At 36.0% G+C, this 14975-nt stretch overlaps 1 protein-coding gene across 1 annotated transcript in view; it reads left to right on the top strand.

Annotated features, from left to right (window-relative positions):
- The window catches only part of EYS (eyes shut homolog), a 660788-nt gene that overhangs the window by 394300 nt on the left and 251513 nt on the right, over positions 1-14975 (top strand). Inside the window, exon 27 of the mRNA XM_042829470.1 lies at positions 12944-13094. Within this exon, the coding sequence (XP_042685404.1) occupies positions 12944-13094 (151 nt within the window). The remainder of the gene's footprint in view (positions 1-12943; positions 13095-14975) is intronic.

Genomic DNA, 14975 nt, shown 5'->3' with positions numbered 1-14975 from the left:
GCATTGGAAAGAAGCTTACATATTTGTTCTAACTATGAATATGAATTTACCTCAGTAGCAACACAGAATGTTCTACCACAGTCTTCTTATTCCAGACATTATAAAACTGCCTTTAACGCCTTAGTATTTATCTTCTTTGATATTTGGCATCTACACACACTGATAAAGTATCGTGAATTGCAGAAACAGGAGATGCTGCAGTTGCAATATAAGAAATTTGTCCTTTTCTTGGTTTATGATACTGCATTGGAAGAATAACCATTTCCATACTGATAATAATAGCATCATAATATCCTTGGTTAAATTAAATTTACTTTTTATCTCAAATCACAGTTGGCAGTGACTTTAACAAATCTAGCAATTTATGAATTGATTATGCAGTAGATGTCACCAATGGAACTTCTTTTCTTTAAAATGAGTCTATCAAATTTGTATTTCTTTTTTTAATTGACCATTAAGATTAGAAAACTGGTCTAGGTGCTGCATCAGCCTAGACATCATATGAAAAGGGTGCATTTTTCTCATGAAGTTCGTAATTTGAAATTTTCACTAATTATCTTTGGTTATAATTGGCTTTGGGGGATTGATTGTCTTTGGTTTTGAGATGAAGATGTTTTCTTATTCTTCTAGTCAGGATAAGGTCTTTCTAATCATGCCGTAATGCAACATATGCTCTCTCTGGAGCTTGTACTTTACTTGTTTGTTGATAGCTTTTGTGAAGGCCTGAAATAACCCATATGGTGCAAAATATGCTGTATTTGTTACTCTTCAGAATATGCAACAAAGCCCAGATTTTCCCTAGGGCTTCTGGGCTGTTGAAGTACGTGGATAATAAATAAAATTTGTAGAAAAAAACTGCAGAAAGTGATAGAGATATCTCTTTCATAGTATGTTGATCTGTGGATATCTCTCTGGATTTTCTTATAGTAAATTCCTACTTTTTTATTATCTCAAAGATGCCATTATTTTACCTTGATTCCAACATAACAATATATAGGTGAAGAGATCATCCAGCTGCTGTTTCATGTACTATGTAAATGCAGTATACTTAATGGAAACATACTTAATTGGCCACCTCTTCAACTGACTGACGAGTGTAAGCTATAGTTTAACAGCAATGGCTGTTAATACTAGACGTGTGTTAATGCTGCAAGGCATACAAGAAGGATGTTGAGGCCCTGGAGTATGTCTAGAGCAACGAAGCTAGTGAGCTCTGGAGCAAAGGCCTTATGAGGTGCAGCTGTGGGAACTGGGACTGTTTAGTCTGGCGAAGTGGATGCTCAGGGGAGACCTTATCACTCTCTCTAGCTATCTGAAGGAAGATTGTAGTGAGCTGAGTGTCAGCCTCTTCTCTCATGTAGCCAGTGATAGGACTAGAGGGAATGGCCTCAAATTGCACAGGGGGAGATTCAGGCTGGACATTAGGAAATACTTCCTCTCCGAAAGAATGGTCAGGCACTGGAATGGTCTGCCCAGGGAGGTGGTGGATTTACTGACCCTGAAGATGCTGAAGGAACGTTTAGATATTGTGTTGAGGGAGGTGGTTTAGTGAGAACTGTTGGTGATAGGCGGATGGTTTGACTGGATGATCTTGTTGGTCTTTTTCAATCTTGGTGATTCTATGATTCTTGGTATAAGATAATTTCATGCTCTTCATTTTCTGGGCCTCTCACATAGAAGCCATCAGTGGACTTGCATTAGCTGCAGGACAGTTAATGAAGCACAGAGTTGAGCTTTATTTGTATTTATTACCGACGTAAAAGGTTTAAGAACTTTTTGGACCTCTAAACTGGCCACTGAGAGGGTACTAAAATACTCACAGTTTTGGCCTTGGATTTGAAGGCCCTCCTAAAGTACCTAAAGAAAAACTAGGGTATATGAAATATGAAATAATTTCTATTTTTTTTTCCTAGCTCACTGATCTTACTTGGGAAAAATCTAGCGTATTGTATTTATTCCAGTTTTTGTGTGATTTATTAACTGGTAAGAGAATGAGATTTAATGTTTTCTAAATTTCACAGTTTCTTGATGCCTAATGAGATAAAATCTACTCCCCGTTGTCCAGTATTCATTGCAAAGAGGCTAAATCAATGGGGGAAAAAAAAAAAACCAAAAAAAAAAACCTGACTTGAGAGTATAGTTAAGATCACAGAATCACAGAATGGCCTGGGTTGAAAGGGACATTGAGGATCATGAATCTCCAACTCCCCTGCCACGTGCAGGGCCACCAACCTCCAATTTAATACTAGACCAGGTTGCCCAGGACCCCATCCAATCTGGCCTTGAACATCTCTAGGAATGGGGCATCCACAATCTCCCTGAGAGATGTAGATGTGGAGACGAACAAATTTTTGAAATGCCAATACTTAGATCAAAATCTGATTTTATAAGGTGATAAATATAAATACAGTGATCCCAGTTGGATTGCTTAAGTTGGAAGGGACCATAAATATCATACAGTTGCAACCCCTCTGCTGTGGCTAGGGTTGCCACCCACAAGATCAGACTGCCCTGGACCCCATCCAACCTGGACTTGAATGCCTCCAGGGATGAGGCATCCACAGCTTCTCTGAGCAGTCTGTGCCAGCATCTCATCACTCTCTGTGTAAATAATTTCTTCCTAACATCTAATCTAAATCTCTCATCTTCATTTAAAGCCATTCCCCATAGTCCCATCACTATCAGGCAAAGTTTGTTTGAATCAAGAGAATCAAAGAAGATTCTGATTTATGAACTGTGAGATTAAAACAACTATGAATCAGAAACTTCTAAACAGAGAAAGTTTTGAAATAATATTAGTAGTTGGAATATCTGTTTATGTATTTTTCCAGTTCATTCTACAAACCTGAGCAGTATATTAAGTGAACTAATTTAATTTTAATCCTTTCACAGATAAGGAGAAGGGAAGTTGGGCAAATAGCATTCCCTCTTGTGACTAATTTTATTCATTACTTTATCTCATAAATACTTGATAATTTAAATGTAGCTTAAAGTACCTTTCTACTTGGAGGTCAAGTGTTCAGAATAAATGATGGTGCTTCTTAAGAATAAACGTTCTATCAAAAATATTTATACTCCTTTTTTGGCCAAGAACCTAATCCTCCTTTTTTAATAAGTTACGGAAAAAAATGATTTTTCGATGCTGGAGATTAGTTACAATGTATATACAAATACAAAATCTCACTAAAAATATCAGAACAATTAAAGAGTAAGAAACTTAGATAAGCAAAGTGGTCTATGTATAGGTTGAATGCTGAGACTGCACTGATGATTTCTGTTGTTGAAGAAATATTAAGGAAAGCAATAGATGTGCAGTGAAATTTTACCTGTCCAGTTTGCTTTGTAAGCATTGTTGGGTTTTTTTTGTGTTTTTTTTTTTGTTTGTTTGTTTGTTTTTTTGCTGAAGATTATTTTTGAGTACAAATTCCAGGAATTAGAGTTTTTGTACATTGTATCAAATTATTTATCTTCTATTAATCTCTGGTGTTTTTAGGTACTAGTTTTTAGGATTTGGGTTTTTGTTTTGTTTTGTTTTGTTTTTATTTTCTGTTGTTTGCTTTTCTACTTTAGTGGAGCTACTTTACCAAAGCCATCATTTCTTCTTTGAAGTTTCGTTATCATTAAAAACAAAACTGTATGTTTATTTGTAGGTTCTGAAACTAATTTTCTTTTCCCTTATTACTAATATTCTTTTCAGAAGAAAAAGAAACAACATGCCCTTTCTTATTGGTTACTTCATATTACTAAACTCCCTGTATTTCAGAGATACAATTTATTTATTTGCCAGAGGCTTATCCTCAGGACATATCCTTAAGTTGTTCTCTGCTTAAGCACATTTAAATCCTATTTTATTGGATGTGATCAATACAGTAACCCAACTCTATTCTTCAAGCTATTAATTTCCCAGACTGCTCATTCTCAGAAAAGCCCAAATTAATTGATAACCAAATTGATAATTTTCAAAATAATTTTGACATTGATTGACATCTTTTATACATTTGAAATAACTTTTACTTATAAAAATAATATAATAGTATCCTCTATTTGAATAATTCTAGTTATTTAGAAAACATGTGTAATACATAGACTCCAGTAGCTTTTTATATACTTAAAAGTGCTCTGCCCTTTGTCTTCCTAAGCAAATGTAATGATTTTAAGTTCTCATTTTCTCGCATATGGTGCCAATATATTTTATAGAATATGTAGTTGTGTATATATACACACACACACAATACTATGAGGGTAGTGAGACACAGGAAGAGGATGCCTGGTGAGGTTGTGAATGCCCCCTTTCTGGAAGCGTTCAAGACCAAGCTGGATGGGGCTTTGAGCAACCTGCTCTAGAGGAATGTATTTCTGCCTATAGAAGGGGGTTAGAACTAGGTATCTTAAAGGTCCCTTGCAACCCAAATCAATTCTTTGATTCTATGTACATATTATGGAAATAAGAGCATATACATCAAATATCACAAAGGGAACTTACCAAAAAAAAAAAAAAAAAAAAAAAAGAAAAAAAAAAAGAGAAACAAAACAAAAAAACCAACAGTGTAACATTTAAGGATAATTGATAAAACTTTTTCTTTCCATGGATAATCATTGAATATAGAATATGATATCACAAGCTACTGCTTTTACCTAAGATAAAATGTTTAACATTTCTTGGATTTGGAGCTGTGGGCTAGAAGGGGTCACTCATTTGACCACCAAGGATTTTTATCTCATCTCTGTCAGAATTTTGTTCGGAAAGCTATAGACTTCATTTAAATCAAACTCCTCCAGTTCTTAAATATCTTTCTGAGATAGATCCCGCTATGGTGATCTCTACCTAAACCCATAAATACCTAAAACCGAGTACATAAAACTACTGCTGAGGAATTTATATATCCAAACGATTCCAGCTGGCAAGCCCCATCCAATACTTCTCTGAAAGACTGGAAAAAAGATGCATAAGTATTCCCTTTGGGCCCTGCTAACCCCGTGTCTCTTAGTCATGTAGCATCAACTGTGTGCACAGCGGCAGACACCTCCAATTCACTCTTCCTTAAGTGTCTTTTCTCTTATTTTTTTCACCTGCTAGGTATGCTTTCCCTGCAAATCTCAAGCTTTGCTACTTGAGTGATATCACAGACTATGGAGAAACAGAATTTATTAGCCAGTTCTGTGCTCGGAGGAAAGTGCTGTTAGGCACTGCACATTGTATCCAGAAATATGCCACAGAAGTTTTATAAAAATAATTGTACTGAGGAGGTAGCATGACTATTTGAGACATGATGCTAGCCATCTTTTTTTTCCCTGAAAAAATAGAGGAATACAGAGAGAGTTGGACAAGCAATCTACCTGGCTTGTTTATTCAGATGATGCTGTGAGAATACTGTACACTGGAACACTTCTACTTAGTGAGAAGGGAGCTGTCTTTCCACTTTATCCTGCACAATGTACTTTCAGTTGAAGTCATCTGGAGGGAGGGAGATTGCTCCTCTTCTGAAAGCAAATAAGCTTTGTTTCCCTAAAGGACAGGTTGGAGTTTGCAGAGTCTGCAGCAACAGACTGGGAGAATACTGAAAAAAAAAGCCAGGATTTGATGTAGGAAGCAAGTGCTAAGATGACCCTTGTGAGATCGTTAAAGAAAAGTTTGTTCAGGACCAACAGCATGTAGCAAAGAATTTGTTCAAGTCAGAGAATAAATTTACTTTCAAACCCTTTATTTAATCTATCACACTTAGTTCTACATTTTCATTATTGAAAATGTTACCTTTTCAAAATCTGGTTATTTTATGCTCTAAACAAAGCATACCTTTAAAGAGTGAGCTCCTTTTATGTCTTTTTGGATGTGACTTCAGTGAAAGACAGACAATGCCAAGCCCCACTAGACAGACTTCTGGCCTCAGGGAGACTTTTTTTTTCCATGTTTAAGATGCTTTGTTCTTCCTCTCTTCTTTCTTTCCTAGCTATGTAACCAGAGCTCATATAGAGAGAACTGATCCAGTTAAAAATAGGTACTACTTTTGTTTTCAGTTGTTTTCAGTTGTTTTCAGCTGAGTGATTTCCTTAATACAAATTGCTGTGCAAAGAAGAGAGAAGGAACATATGAATGCCCATGGAATAAAGGCTAGAACTTAGCTTTTGCCTGAACTGCCAGTCAGAATATACCTGGACTGGAAGTGGCAGTGAGATGACCCAAAGTTCCACCACATCTACAGTGCATGTTCCCAGTCCTTTCAGCATTTTTCCAAAGTGCTAGGTTAAATCTTATCTTGCTATAATGAGCAGCTTAACTTTGAGAGCCAAGCTTTCTTTGAGGAAAAAATATCATGCTGTTATGCTGCTAATGTTACATAGACATACTCTTTCAGAATATAATTTATTTCTGAATTACTGGACCTCTCAGAATGCTCTTTCCCATTCTGAAGTCTCTACAAGTGCTTTATTTGTTCAACAAAAGCTAAGATTTTGCAGACAAAGAAGGAATAGTGGAAATGAAGAAATGATAACAGAGGAAACTGGAATATGTGGTGGAACAGAGGATACTGGAATATTCAGATCTTGTAATCAGTTTCTGAAAAATGAGAATACTGAAATTAGACTTTCTCCTTGCATATACGTCTAAGAAAATTTGCACTGATCAATTTTTCAGAAAAAAAGATGTTGAAAATAACACTGGTACAATGATGACAAACCTAACGTTCATAAAGTAAAGAATAATGGGAAGTGTTTTTATTCAAAATATTTCATCTAAAGTGCTTTTGTTTTTGTTTGTTATTAAAGAGATTGTCAGTTTCTTACTCAGTCTTTTATAATAGAATCATAGAATTGTTAAGTTTGGAAAAGACTACTACGGTCATCTAGTCAAACCATCAACCCTCCACCAGTATTGCCCATTAAACCCTTAGTGCTACATCTGCACATTTCTTGAACACCTCACTGGGCAGCTCATTCCAGTACCTGACTACTCTTTCAGAGAAGAATTTTTTCTTAATATTCAACCTGAATCTCCTCTGGTGCATCTTGAGGCCATTCCCTCTTATCCTATCACAAGTTCTGCAGGAGAAGAGGCTGACCCCCACCTCACTACAGCCTCCTTTCAGGTAGTTGTAGAGGGCAGTAAGGTCTCCCCTGAGCCTCCTCTACTCCAAGCTCTATAATCCCAGTCCCCTCAGCTGCTCCTTATAAGACTTGTACTCCAGTCTTCTCACAAGCTTCACTGACCTTCTCTGAACATGCTCCAGGACCTCAATGTCTTTGTGTTAGTGAGAGGCCCATAACTGAACTCAGTACTAAGGCTGCAGCCTCACCAGAGCTGAGTACAGGAGGATGAAATACCAAATGCATGCTAACTGTAACAACAGCTTTTGTGTAGCTGAGAAATTTTAAGTTTTGGCAGCAGAAGCTTTTATCTTCTTACTGTTAAAAAATGCATTTGTTTACAATTTAATACATTTTTTTATTTTGCATTAATATAATGCAATATAACATAAAACCAGGCTTATCTGGGATGAAAAACCATCTGAAAATCAAAGTTCAATATTTGACATGATTTTTTTCATTCCACGCATACAGATCCACACAGAATAAGCAAGTGCATTTCTAACAATTTAATTGAATGCAATGGATTTAATTATAACAAATTGTTCCTAATAGCAGTTAATAACAAGTTAATACAGCCAATTAATTTGATACAAACTGTTGTTTTGTAACTTGCAAGATAAAAGCTCCTTTAATCGTACTTCATCTTAGTTATAAATCATACAATACAACTTTTTGGAACTTTGCCATCAAAAAAAACATTTAGAAGTTAAAATTTAGGACCATCAAAGAGGTCAAATCATACAAGACAGAAATAGTCAAAGACTGAAATAGATTTTTTTTTTTTTTTTCTAGCTAAGTCTATAGTGGTAAATAAAATCATCTGAAAGCCATTCTCAGGACTTGAAACCAACTGACAGGCCTCAGACCATGTCTGTATAAGACTTCTTGTAGAACATATAGGCAACATTTGAAATAAAAAGCGATTCCTGAGCTACACTAACCAGTGAGCCTTTTCAGTCTGAATCAGAGGTGACAGCTAAAGGAGTGGCAGCATTTACAGGAAAAGTGCTAAGTTAATTAAAAAAAATGAGGCTAATTGAGTGTCATGACCTGAGCTCACGTTGCAGACATTTAATTTAGTAATAAATAAGTGTTTTAAAATAAACTAATCAAAGTTATAAGAATTAGGGAACTGTGTTTATGTATTTGTTCATTGCTTAGAATATGAGGCAAGAACAAGCTACCAAACCCACCTCAACCCCCATCCCCCTTCGTCACTGTTAAAGCAATTTACTTGATGCTTTGTCTTTAGTTTTTTTGTCCTTTCTTATTTACTTAGTCCACTCTACAAGTCCAGATTAAGAAATTAGCCCCAGGTCCAGGAAATAAGTCTCCTGTCAGAGGGAACAAGAAAAATATGTTATTGACTCATTGTTTCATCTGTGACATTAGAGCATGTTATCCTGGTGCCTCAGCAGGGAACAATCAGGGCCAATAGATGTGAGGAGTCTGAAATGATGCATCTCACTGCAGAGGGAAAATGTAATGATTCTGAGAGTAACTGATGCTTCCTATCTAAATAAATTTACTGGGGGTAATGTGAGTGTAATGGTATGTAGAAGGAGAGTGACAGCTCCTGTAAAGTTATCTGGTCAAGGACCTTTTTCAATACCACAGGAGTTAAGAAGAGAGGGACAAGGACCTAAAGCTGACCTACAAGTAATAAAGAAGGCAGAGATAGGAGCCAAACCTGACCACTCATCCTAATTGATGAGGGTATGTGAGAGCTTGGGAATGTTCATTCCAGCAAGGTTAACTGGTCAGGGACACTGTCAGCTGGAAGACTGCAGCAAAATGGAGAAGCCAGAAACTAAATATGCCAAGACATAGACTTAACACAGCAAGCTTGGAGACAATGACGAGAAACAAACTTCCAAAACTTGCTAATTGATGGACGTATCAGGAAACTGTAGGTGCCACTTCCAGGACGATCTCTCTGGGATTTATAGCTCATGAGATTCTGAACACAGTGGACTGGGAGAAGTGTTAGCTGCTGGACAAGATGAGTGTCTTGAACCCCCAGCCGTGGTTTGATGGGGGAGAGCTGCTGGACGGGGACCTATGGAAAGCTGGGGGGAAACAGGCGTTTGCTTTGATTCTTTTTCAGGATAGCAAATCTATAATGTTAAAACAAAATGATAATGAAACATGTTTTTGTGTTTTGTCAGTTGGCTTTAATAACATTTAGAAATTTTTGTGGTTTTTTTTTTAGAATATTTGATAATGAAACTTCTATTCTTGCAGTTCTCAGCTCATATCTGACAGAACTGTTTGCAGATCCACTGTTACTTGTGTTTAATGGACTGAACGATAGGATTGCATCCTAAGTGTTTCAGAAGTAATTAGTGAATTGTTTACTGTTGATCACATTCAGAGTGAAATTGCTAGATGGATAAAAGTTTCAGTCTTGTTTCTAAAATAAGAGCTTTACCTTTCTTATCAGGAAAAAAAAAAAAAAAACAAAAAAAACAACAACAACAACAAAAAAAAAAACGTCAAAAAAGCTAAATAGTATTTTTTGTGGGCATCCCCCTTTTCCTCCTCCTCTTCCTCTATTTGTTTTATTACCTTTTTACCATTTTATGATAATCCGAGGGGTGTAATTTAATCTTCACTGGCAAATATTAGCAAGTAAAGACATTTTGTAAAAGAATTTGCATTTTACGCAGCTATTGTAATATTTAGGTACCTTTTTCCCAACAGTCATCAAATGATTATCTGACCTTTCCATCCTTCCAAACTGAGAGACATCAGGCAATGGATTTAATACTGTTTAGACAGAACTTATCTTTGGGTTATAAGTAATAGGCCTGTGTTTAATCACTGCATTTACGTAAATACAATTGAGAAATCTGTGAACTGTTACTGCTGGATTGGACAGAGGCTCAATTACTGGTAGCTTACCAGGCAAAAGTGCTTGATTATTGCTGTGTGCATTTCCATATTTATAATTATGCAAAAAGCTCTATCTTCTTACATGACCTTTAAAGCACCCAACACGCTGATTGTAGAAAAAGTATTTTAAAAGCTTGATGGAAATTTGTAGAGTGCATATGCGACCCGGTGATTGTATCATCAGCAAATGCTCAACAATAATGGTTTTAGGTTGTTATTCTAATTTGGCCAGACCTTGCTAGATTCAATCAAGCACAATCAAAGGTGCATGGCTGACATTCTAACAAGCTTACGGCTAGGCAGCTCACACACTAATGAATTGCATTAACTTGTTTTCTGACATAGAGTAGTGAAAATTAATTTCAAAGTGTGTTTATATCTGCATACAAAAATCCCTCTGCAAATCCATCATATAAGCTAACAAATATCTCCAAAACTACTATGAAAAGAACTATATTTTTAGATAGAATGCTTGTGCAATAGAAATACCTACGTGGTCATGTAACCAATTACAGTGTTAGCATCCCAGAATATGTAGAGGAAAAACTGTAATTAAAAAAAGAAAAAGAAAAAAAAAAGCTTATGTGATCAGCTTTTTTGTTCTACGTACCTGTAAATGAGTTTAAAAAATAAAATTAAATAACTTCTTCCTGTCAGTTCCCCTCCTAAACCTCTTCCATTCCAATCCTGAATTAGGGCGCATTAAAATATCTGATTTAAAATATTTCAGAAGGATTATTATACTATTAATATCCCTTTATTGATAGATACTATGCCCCAGAAGAAATTGTAGTTATTTAAAACTCACTGATTTTTTTCTTTAGAGCTCACACCAAAGCTTTCTGCTGCAGAATGAATTTATTCAAGATGTCACACTGGGTGTAAGCCATGGGAAAAACAGCTTGATCATTGCAAACAGAGCCACTGAGAATGCATGTATGAAATTACGTGCATTTATCAGCAAAATTCCATTGTAAGCAAGTAATGAAAACTGGGTGCTGTAGAACATTTTGTATTTGCTTATCTACAAAACATGTCAGGAATACATTCCTCTCCTTGATTGCAGTTCTGGGTACAATTTCTTCATTTTCACCATGTAGGTTTGCTATTAATTAGCAAGTTTCATAAAACTTTCTAAAAACTGATGAGAATTATTATTATTATTTTTAATTTCAGCAAGTGAGTCCTTAGGTTGATTTTTAGCCCATGGACTTAAAAGCCCTTTTTATTTCTCTTACATTTATTTCATCAACAAAGTGAACTTCATGCTTTTCATCTGAAGTTATTTGCCATAAGATAGAAGGCTATTTTGTTTGCCTGCAACAACATTTACAGTCCTTTCTGCTAAAAGGCTAATACCACAGTTGCATTTTTCTCTACAAGTGTCTCAAAAACAGAATTGTGCAGACAATAAACAGAATTGCTTATATACAAATAAACAAATTTTGCTAATGTGAACTCTCCATCTTCTCAACAGAAGAAGATAGGAAACCTTGCCAGATTATACACGGGAAGGCCTTTACACAGCATCTGAGAGAAAATAATGAATACATTTCTCTTCATGCTTTTTGTTTAAGTTTCAGAAACTGATTTGGCATTATCGAAGATAAACTGAATTTACACTTTGTCTATACTGTCCTAACTAAATGACACACTCTTACTTTCAGAGCTTTGGCTGGTAAACACTGTTTTTAAGAGGTTATTTTTTTTATGCACCTGATCTACAAAGGCATTTGAATTATTTTTACATATACATCTGATTGAGCTCTGATTTTTTTGACACGGAGCTTCACCTGAACTGTCCTGTTTGATGAGAGGACAGGCTGGAAGAAATTCCCTCCTTGGAGGCTCTTGTTTTGTTCTCAGTCTTCGAAATGATGCTTTTGAAAACATGTATTACAGATTACAGTAAGTCTGTTCTCTGTAAAATGCAGTTTATTTTAAATTGCTTTTCTGAATTATCTTTTTTGGTATGGTGAAAGACAGGATATCTACAATAATTCAGTTCATTAGATTTCTTTCTGTGAAATGAAAAATTCTTATTTATATTGTGAAATATTGTCTAGCTTTTGTTTTATTCAGCTACTATGTACTTCGGCTTTTTTAGCAATTAAACTGCTTAGATTTACTGTATGTTTTCATTTTAATGGAAGTTCAAACTACGAAGACACACCAGCTTACAGCTTGTTAAACAGCTTATTTTTTGTTTATAGTCTTTAATGCCAGAACAGCTATTTGTTTGATTTTCTTTCCTTGTCGGTTTCAGTAACAGCCTGTTGGCACTTAACCCCAGCAAGCAGCTCAGTACCACATTGCTACCCACTCACTTTCCCCAGGTGAGATGGAATAGAAAATTGGGAAGGTAAAAGTGCAAGAACTTGTAGGCTGATATGAAGACAACTTGCTAGGCAAAGAAAAAGCTGCGTACACAAGCAAAGCAAAACAAGGAATTCATTCACTGCTTGTCTGTTAGCAGGCAGATGCTCAGCCACTCCCAGGAAAGCAGGGCTCAGCAAGCATAAAGGTTTATTGGGAAGATAAATACCATCATTATAAATATACTTCCCTTCTTTTTTCTTTCCCCCAGTTTTTGCTGTTGTTTTGTTTGGTTTTTTTTAGCTGAGTGTGATGCTATTTTTACGGAACATCCCTTTGGTCAGTCTAGATCACCTGTCCTGGTGCTGTTCTATCCCAGCTCCTTGGTTGCCTCTAGCTCCTCCCTGATATGACAGCAGAAAAAGGCTGAAATTTCTTTCAATCTTTGTAAGCACTGCTCTGTTACAGCTAAAAGCTGAATTATCACAGCTGTTTTCATCAAAAATCCAAATACAGCATTATATAAGCCTCTATGAAGATAATATATCTCAGCCAAAACCTCAAGACAGCCTAATTAATTTGTCAGATAAACAGTAATGCAAACTATATATATTGGTAAAATGTCCCTGTTTTTAAATTTGTACAGGCAAAGCATGGTGCCATGTGAAGCAGAAATGTTGATCCTGGAGATATCTGCAAAGACAAGAATGCCTAGAAATTTCTCGTCCAATTCATACGGGCTTGAAACAGGATCCATATTTGTTGGTGGCTTGCCTTATTCTTCTGCAATAAAGCAGGTATTTTTTTTACCACTATTTATTTTAAGATGTTTGATGTTTCAGCAGTGGTATATGAATACAATATAAATGGAGAGATACAAATCATACAAAAAATAAGAATTGCTTACACTCTTTTGGAGATTACATCTAGGGCATGCCTTGAGTTTTGCTGGTGTCTTGATCTTCAGCAAGTGAATTGAACAGAAATGGCATTATGACTCAAGCTGCAATCCCATTTGCCTTGGGTAGACAGGGAACAAATATGAGCAAATTTGGAGGTAACCTGTTAGCTGCATTTTGTGTGGGAAGTCTAACAGCACTGAATTTCCTATCCAAAGAGAAAGGACCTCTGCTTTTGTCCTTCGCCTGAATGGAAAGATGTGTCTGAAAATGAATAGAGAGCACTAACTTGTGGAACAGCATTCAAGACTGACAAGTACAGGAACTGGAGATTGTGGGGACATATTTGTAGTACGAGTTGGGTGTATGTGAGCATGTGATGTAATATGCAGTGAGACTAGAACAGAAGTGGAGGAGAAACAGCTGTGGAAATGGTGATGAGAATACATACAGAGACATACTGAGGGACATACTGAAGTGGATTACTACTGAATTATTGTTACAGAGGAATTTCAAGTAGGGTAGTCACTATAATGGACATTAGTGAGTGACTACTAATCTGAGCAGAATGAATGTAGACGTGAATTTTAGTTCTATAGCACTCACACTCTTCACACTCACAAACCAAGGCCCCAGGCCCTCCAATTGAGTTGAAACTGGAACAAAACACCCATTCCAGTGCCTGGCAGCATAGCTCCTGTACAGAGCAGTTCCCAGACAGCTCAGCTAGCTACATCTTGTCAGGTGTCTCAATATGGAGTATGCCTCTGTACCAAGGGACCACTGTGCTAAGTATGTATTGATTTTTATAATAAAATTGTTGGCATAAGGTACCAGAGGCCTCTCTAATCATAGAGCCCCAGGACAAGCCCCAACTTTTTCATTGTATAAAGCAAGTCATGGTTAGTTACCTGGATTATTTCACCTCCTAGTTTTATCTCCCAGCTGTATTACAAGAATGCAAAGTTGTTCACCAACGCCTAACAAAGTTCTTCTGCGAGTCTTTGTTTTCTGTGCAATCTAGAATACACAAAACAGTGCTGCTTCAGCATAGTCTGGGTCTTATTTATCCGAGCAGTGATTTTGGATAGTCATCACCTGATGACTGTAACAAAGTTAATCTGTGTTTTTGTTTTCCCAGTGCATAGCTGGATCATGTAGAGCTGAGTATATGTAGTCAATAATTCATTTTTCTGAACCATACTTTGGGTAGGCTTCACCGTGTGACAATTGTTTTAACCTTTTTATCTCTTCAGTTCTTTGGTAAAAGTGGGTTATCTTGTAATGAGGTGAATACAGTAATTTCAAGCACGGATGCGATTTTTCTTGCTGTTTTTGTAATGTGTTTAGATTGCTTTTGCTTTTAGTGAATTGCATAGTAACCAATGAAGTGACAATGTTGTTGAAATCTAACATGTTCTTGTGAGTTGTAAAGTACTCATCCAAAAGAGTACTTCTAAATATCTTATATTAGCATTAGGAGAACATTTACAATTCTACAAGATTTTTCCTTAATTCAAACATTCATAATTAACTAACCATTTGTATTATAATATATGGAATATTTTTTAATATATGGAATTTTTTTTTTTTGTATTAGTTGTGTATAAAATTAACTTACTTAGAGGCATGCACCCTCAATAAATGTTCTAAACTAACAAAAATTCCAAAATATATTTTCAAAGTTGTATAATTTTGGCTAAGATTAATATTTTGAAGGATCTTCCAAAGAAACAACAGTGAAAACTTAGAATTTCAGTCTCTGGAATGTGTTTAGAA

This window comes from Centrocercus urophasianus, unplaced genomic scaffold (assembly GCF_019232065.1).
Source record: "Centrocercus urophasianus isolate 14NV4802_14NV808 unplaced genomic scaffold, USGS_Curo_1.0 seq_10, whole genome shotgun sequence".
Taxonomy (NCBI): Eukaryota; Metazoa; Chordata; class Aves; order Galliformes; family Phasianidae; genus Centrocercus; species Centrocercus urophasianus.
This window is presented reverse-complemented; position numbering and strand designations above follow the sequence as displayed.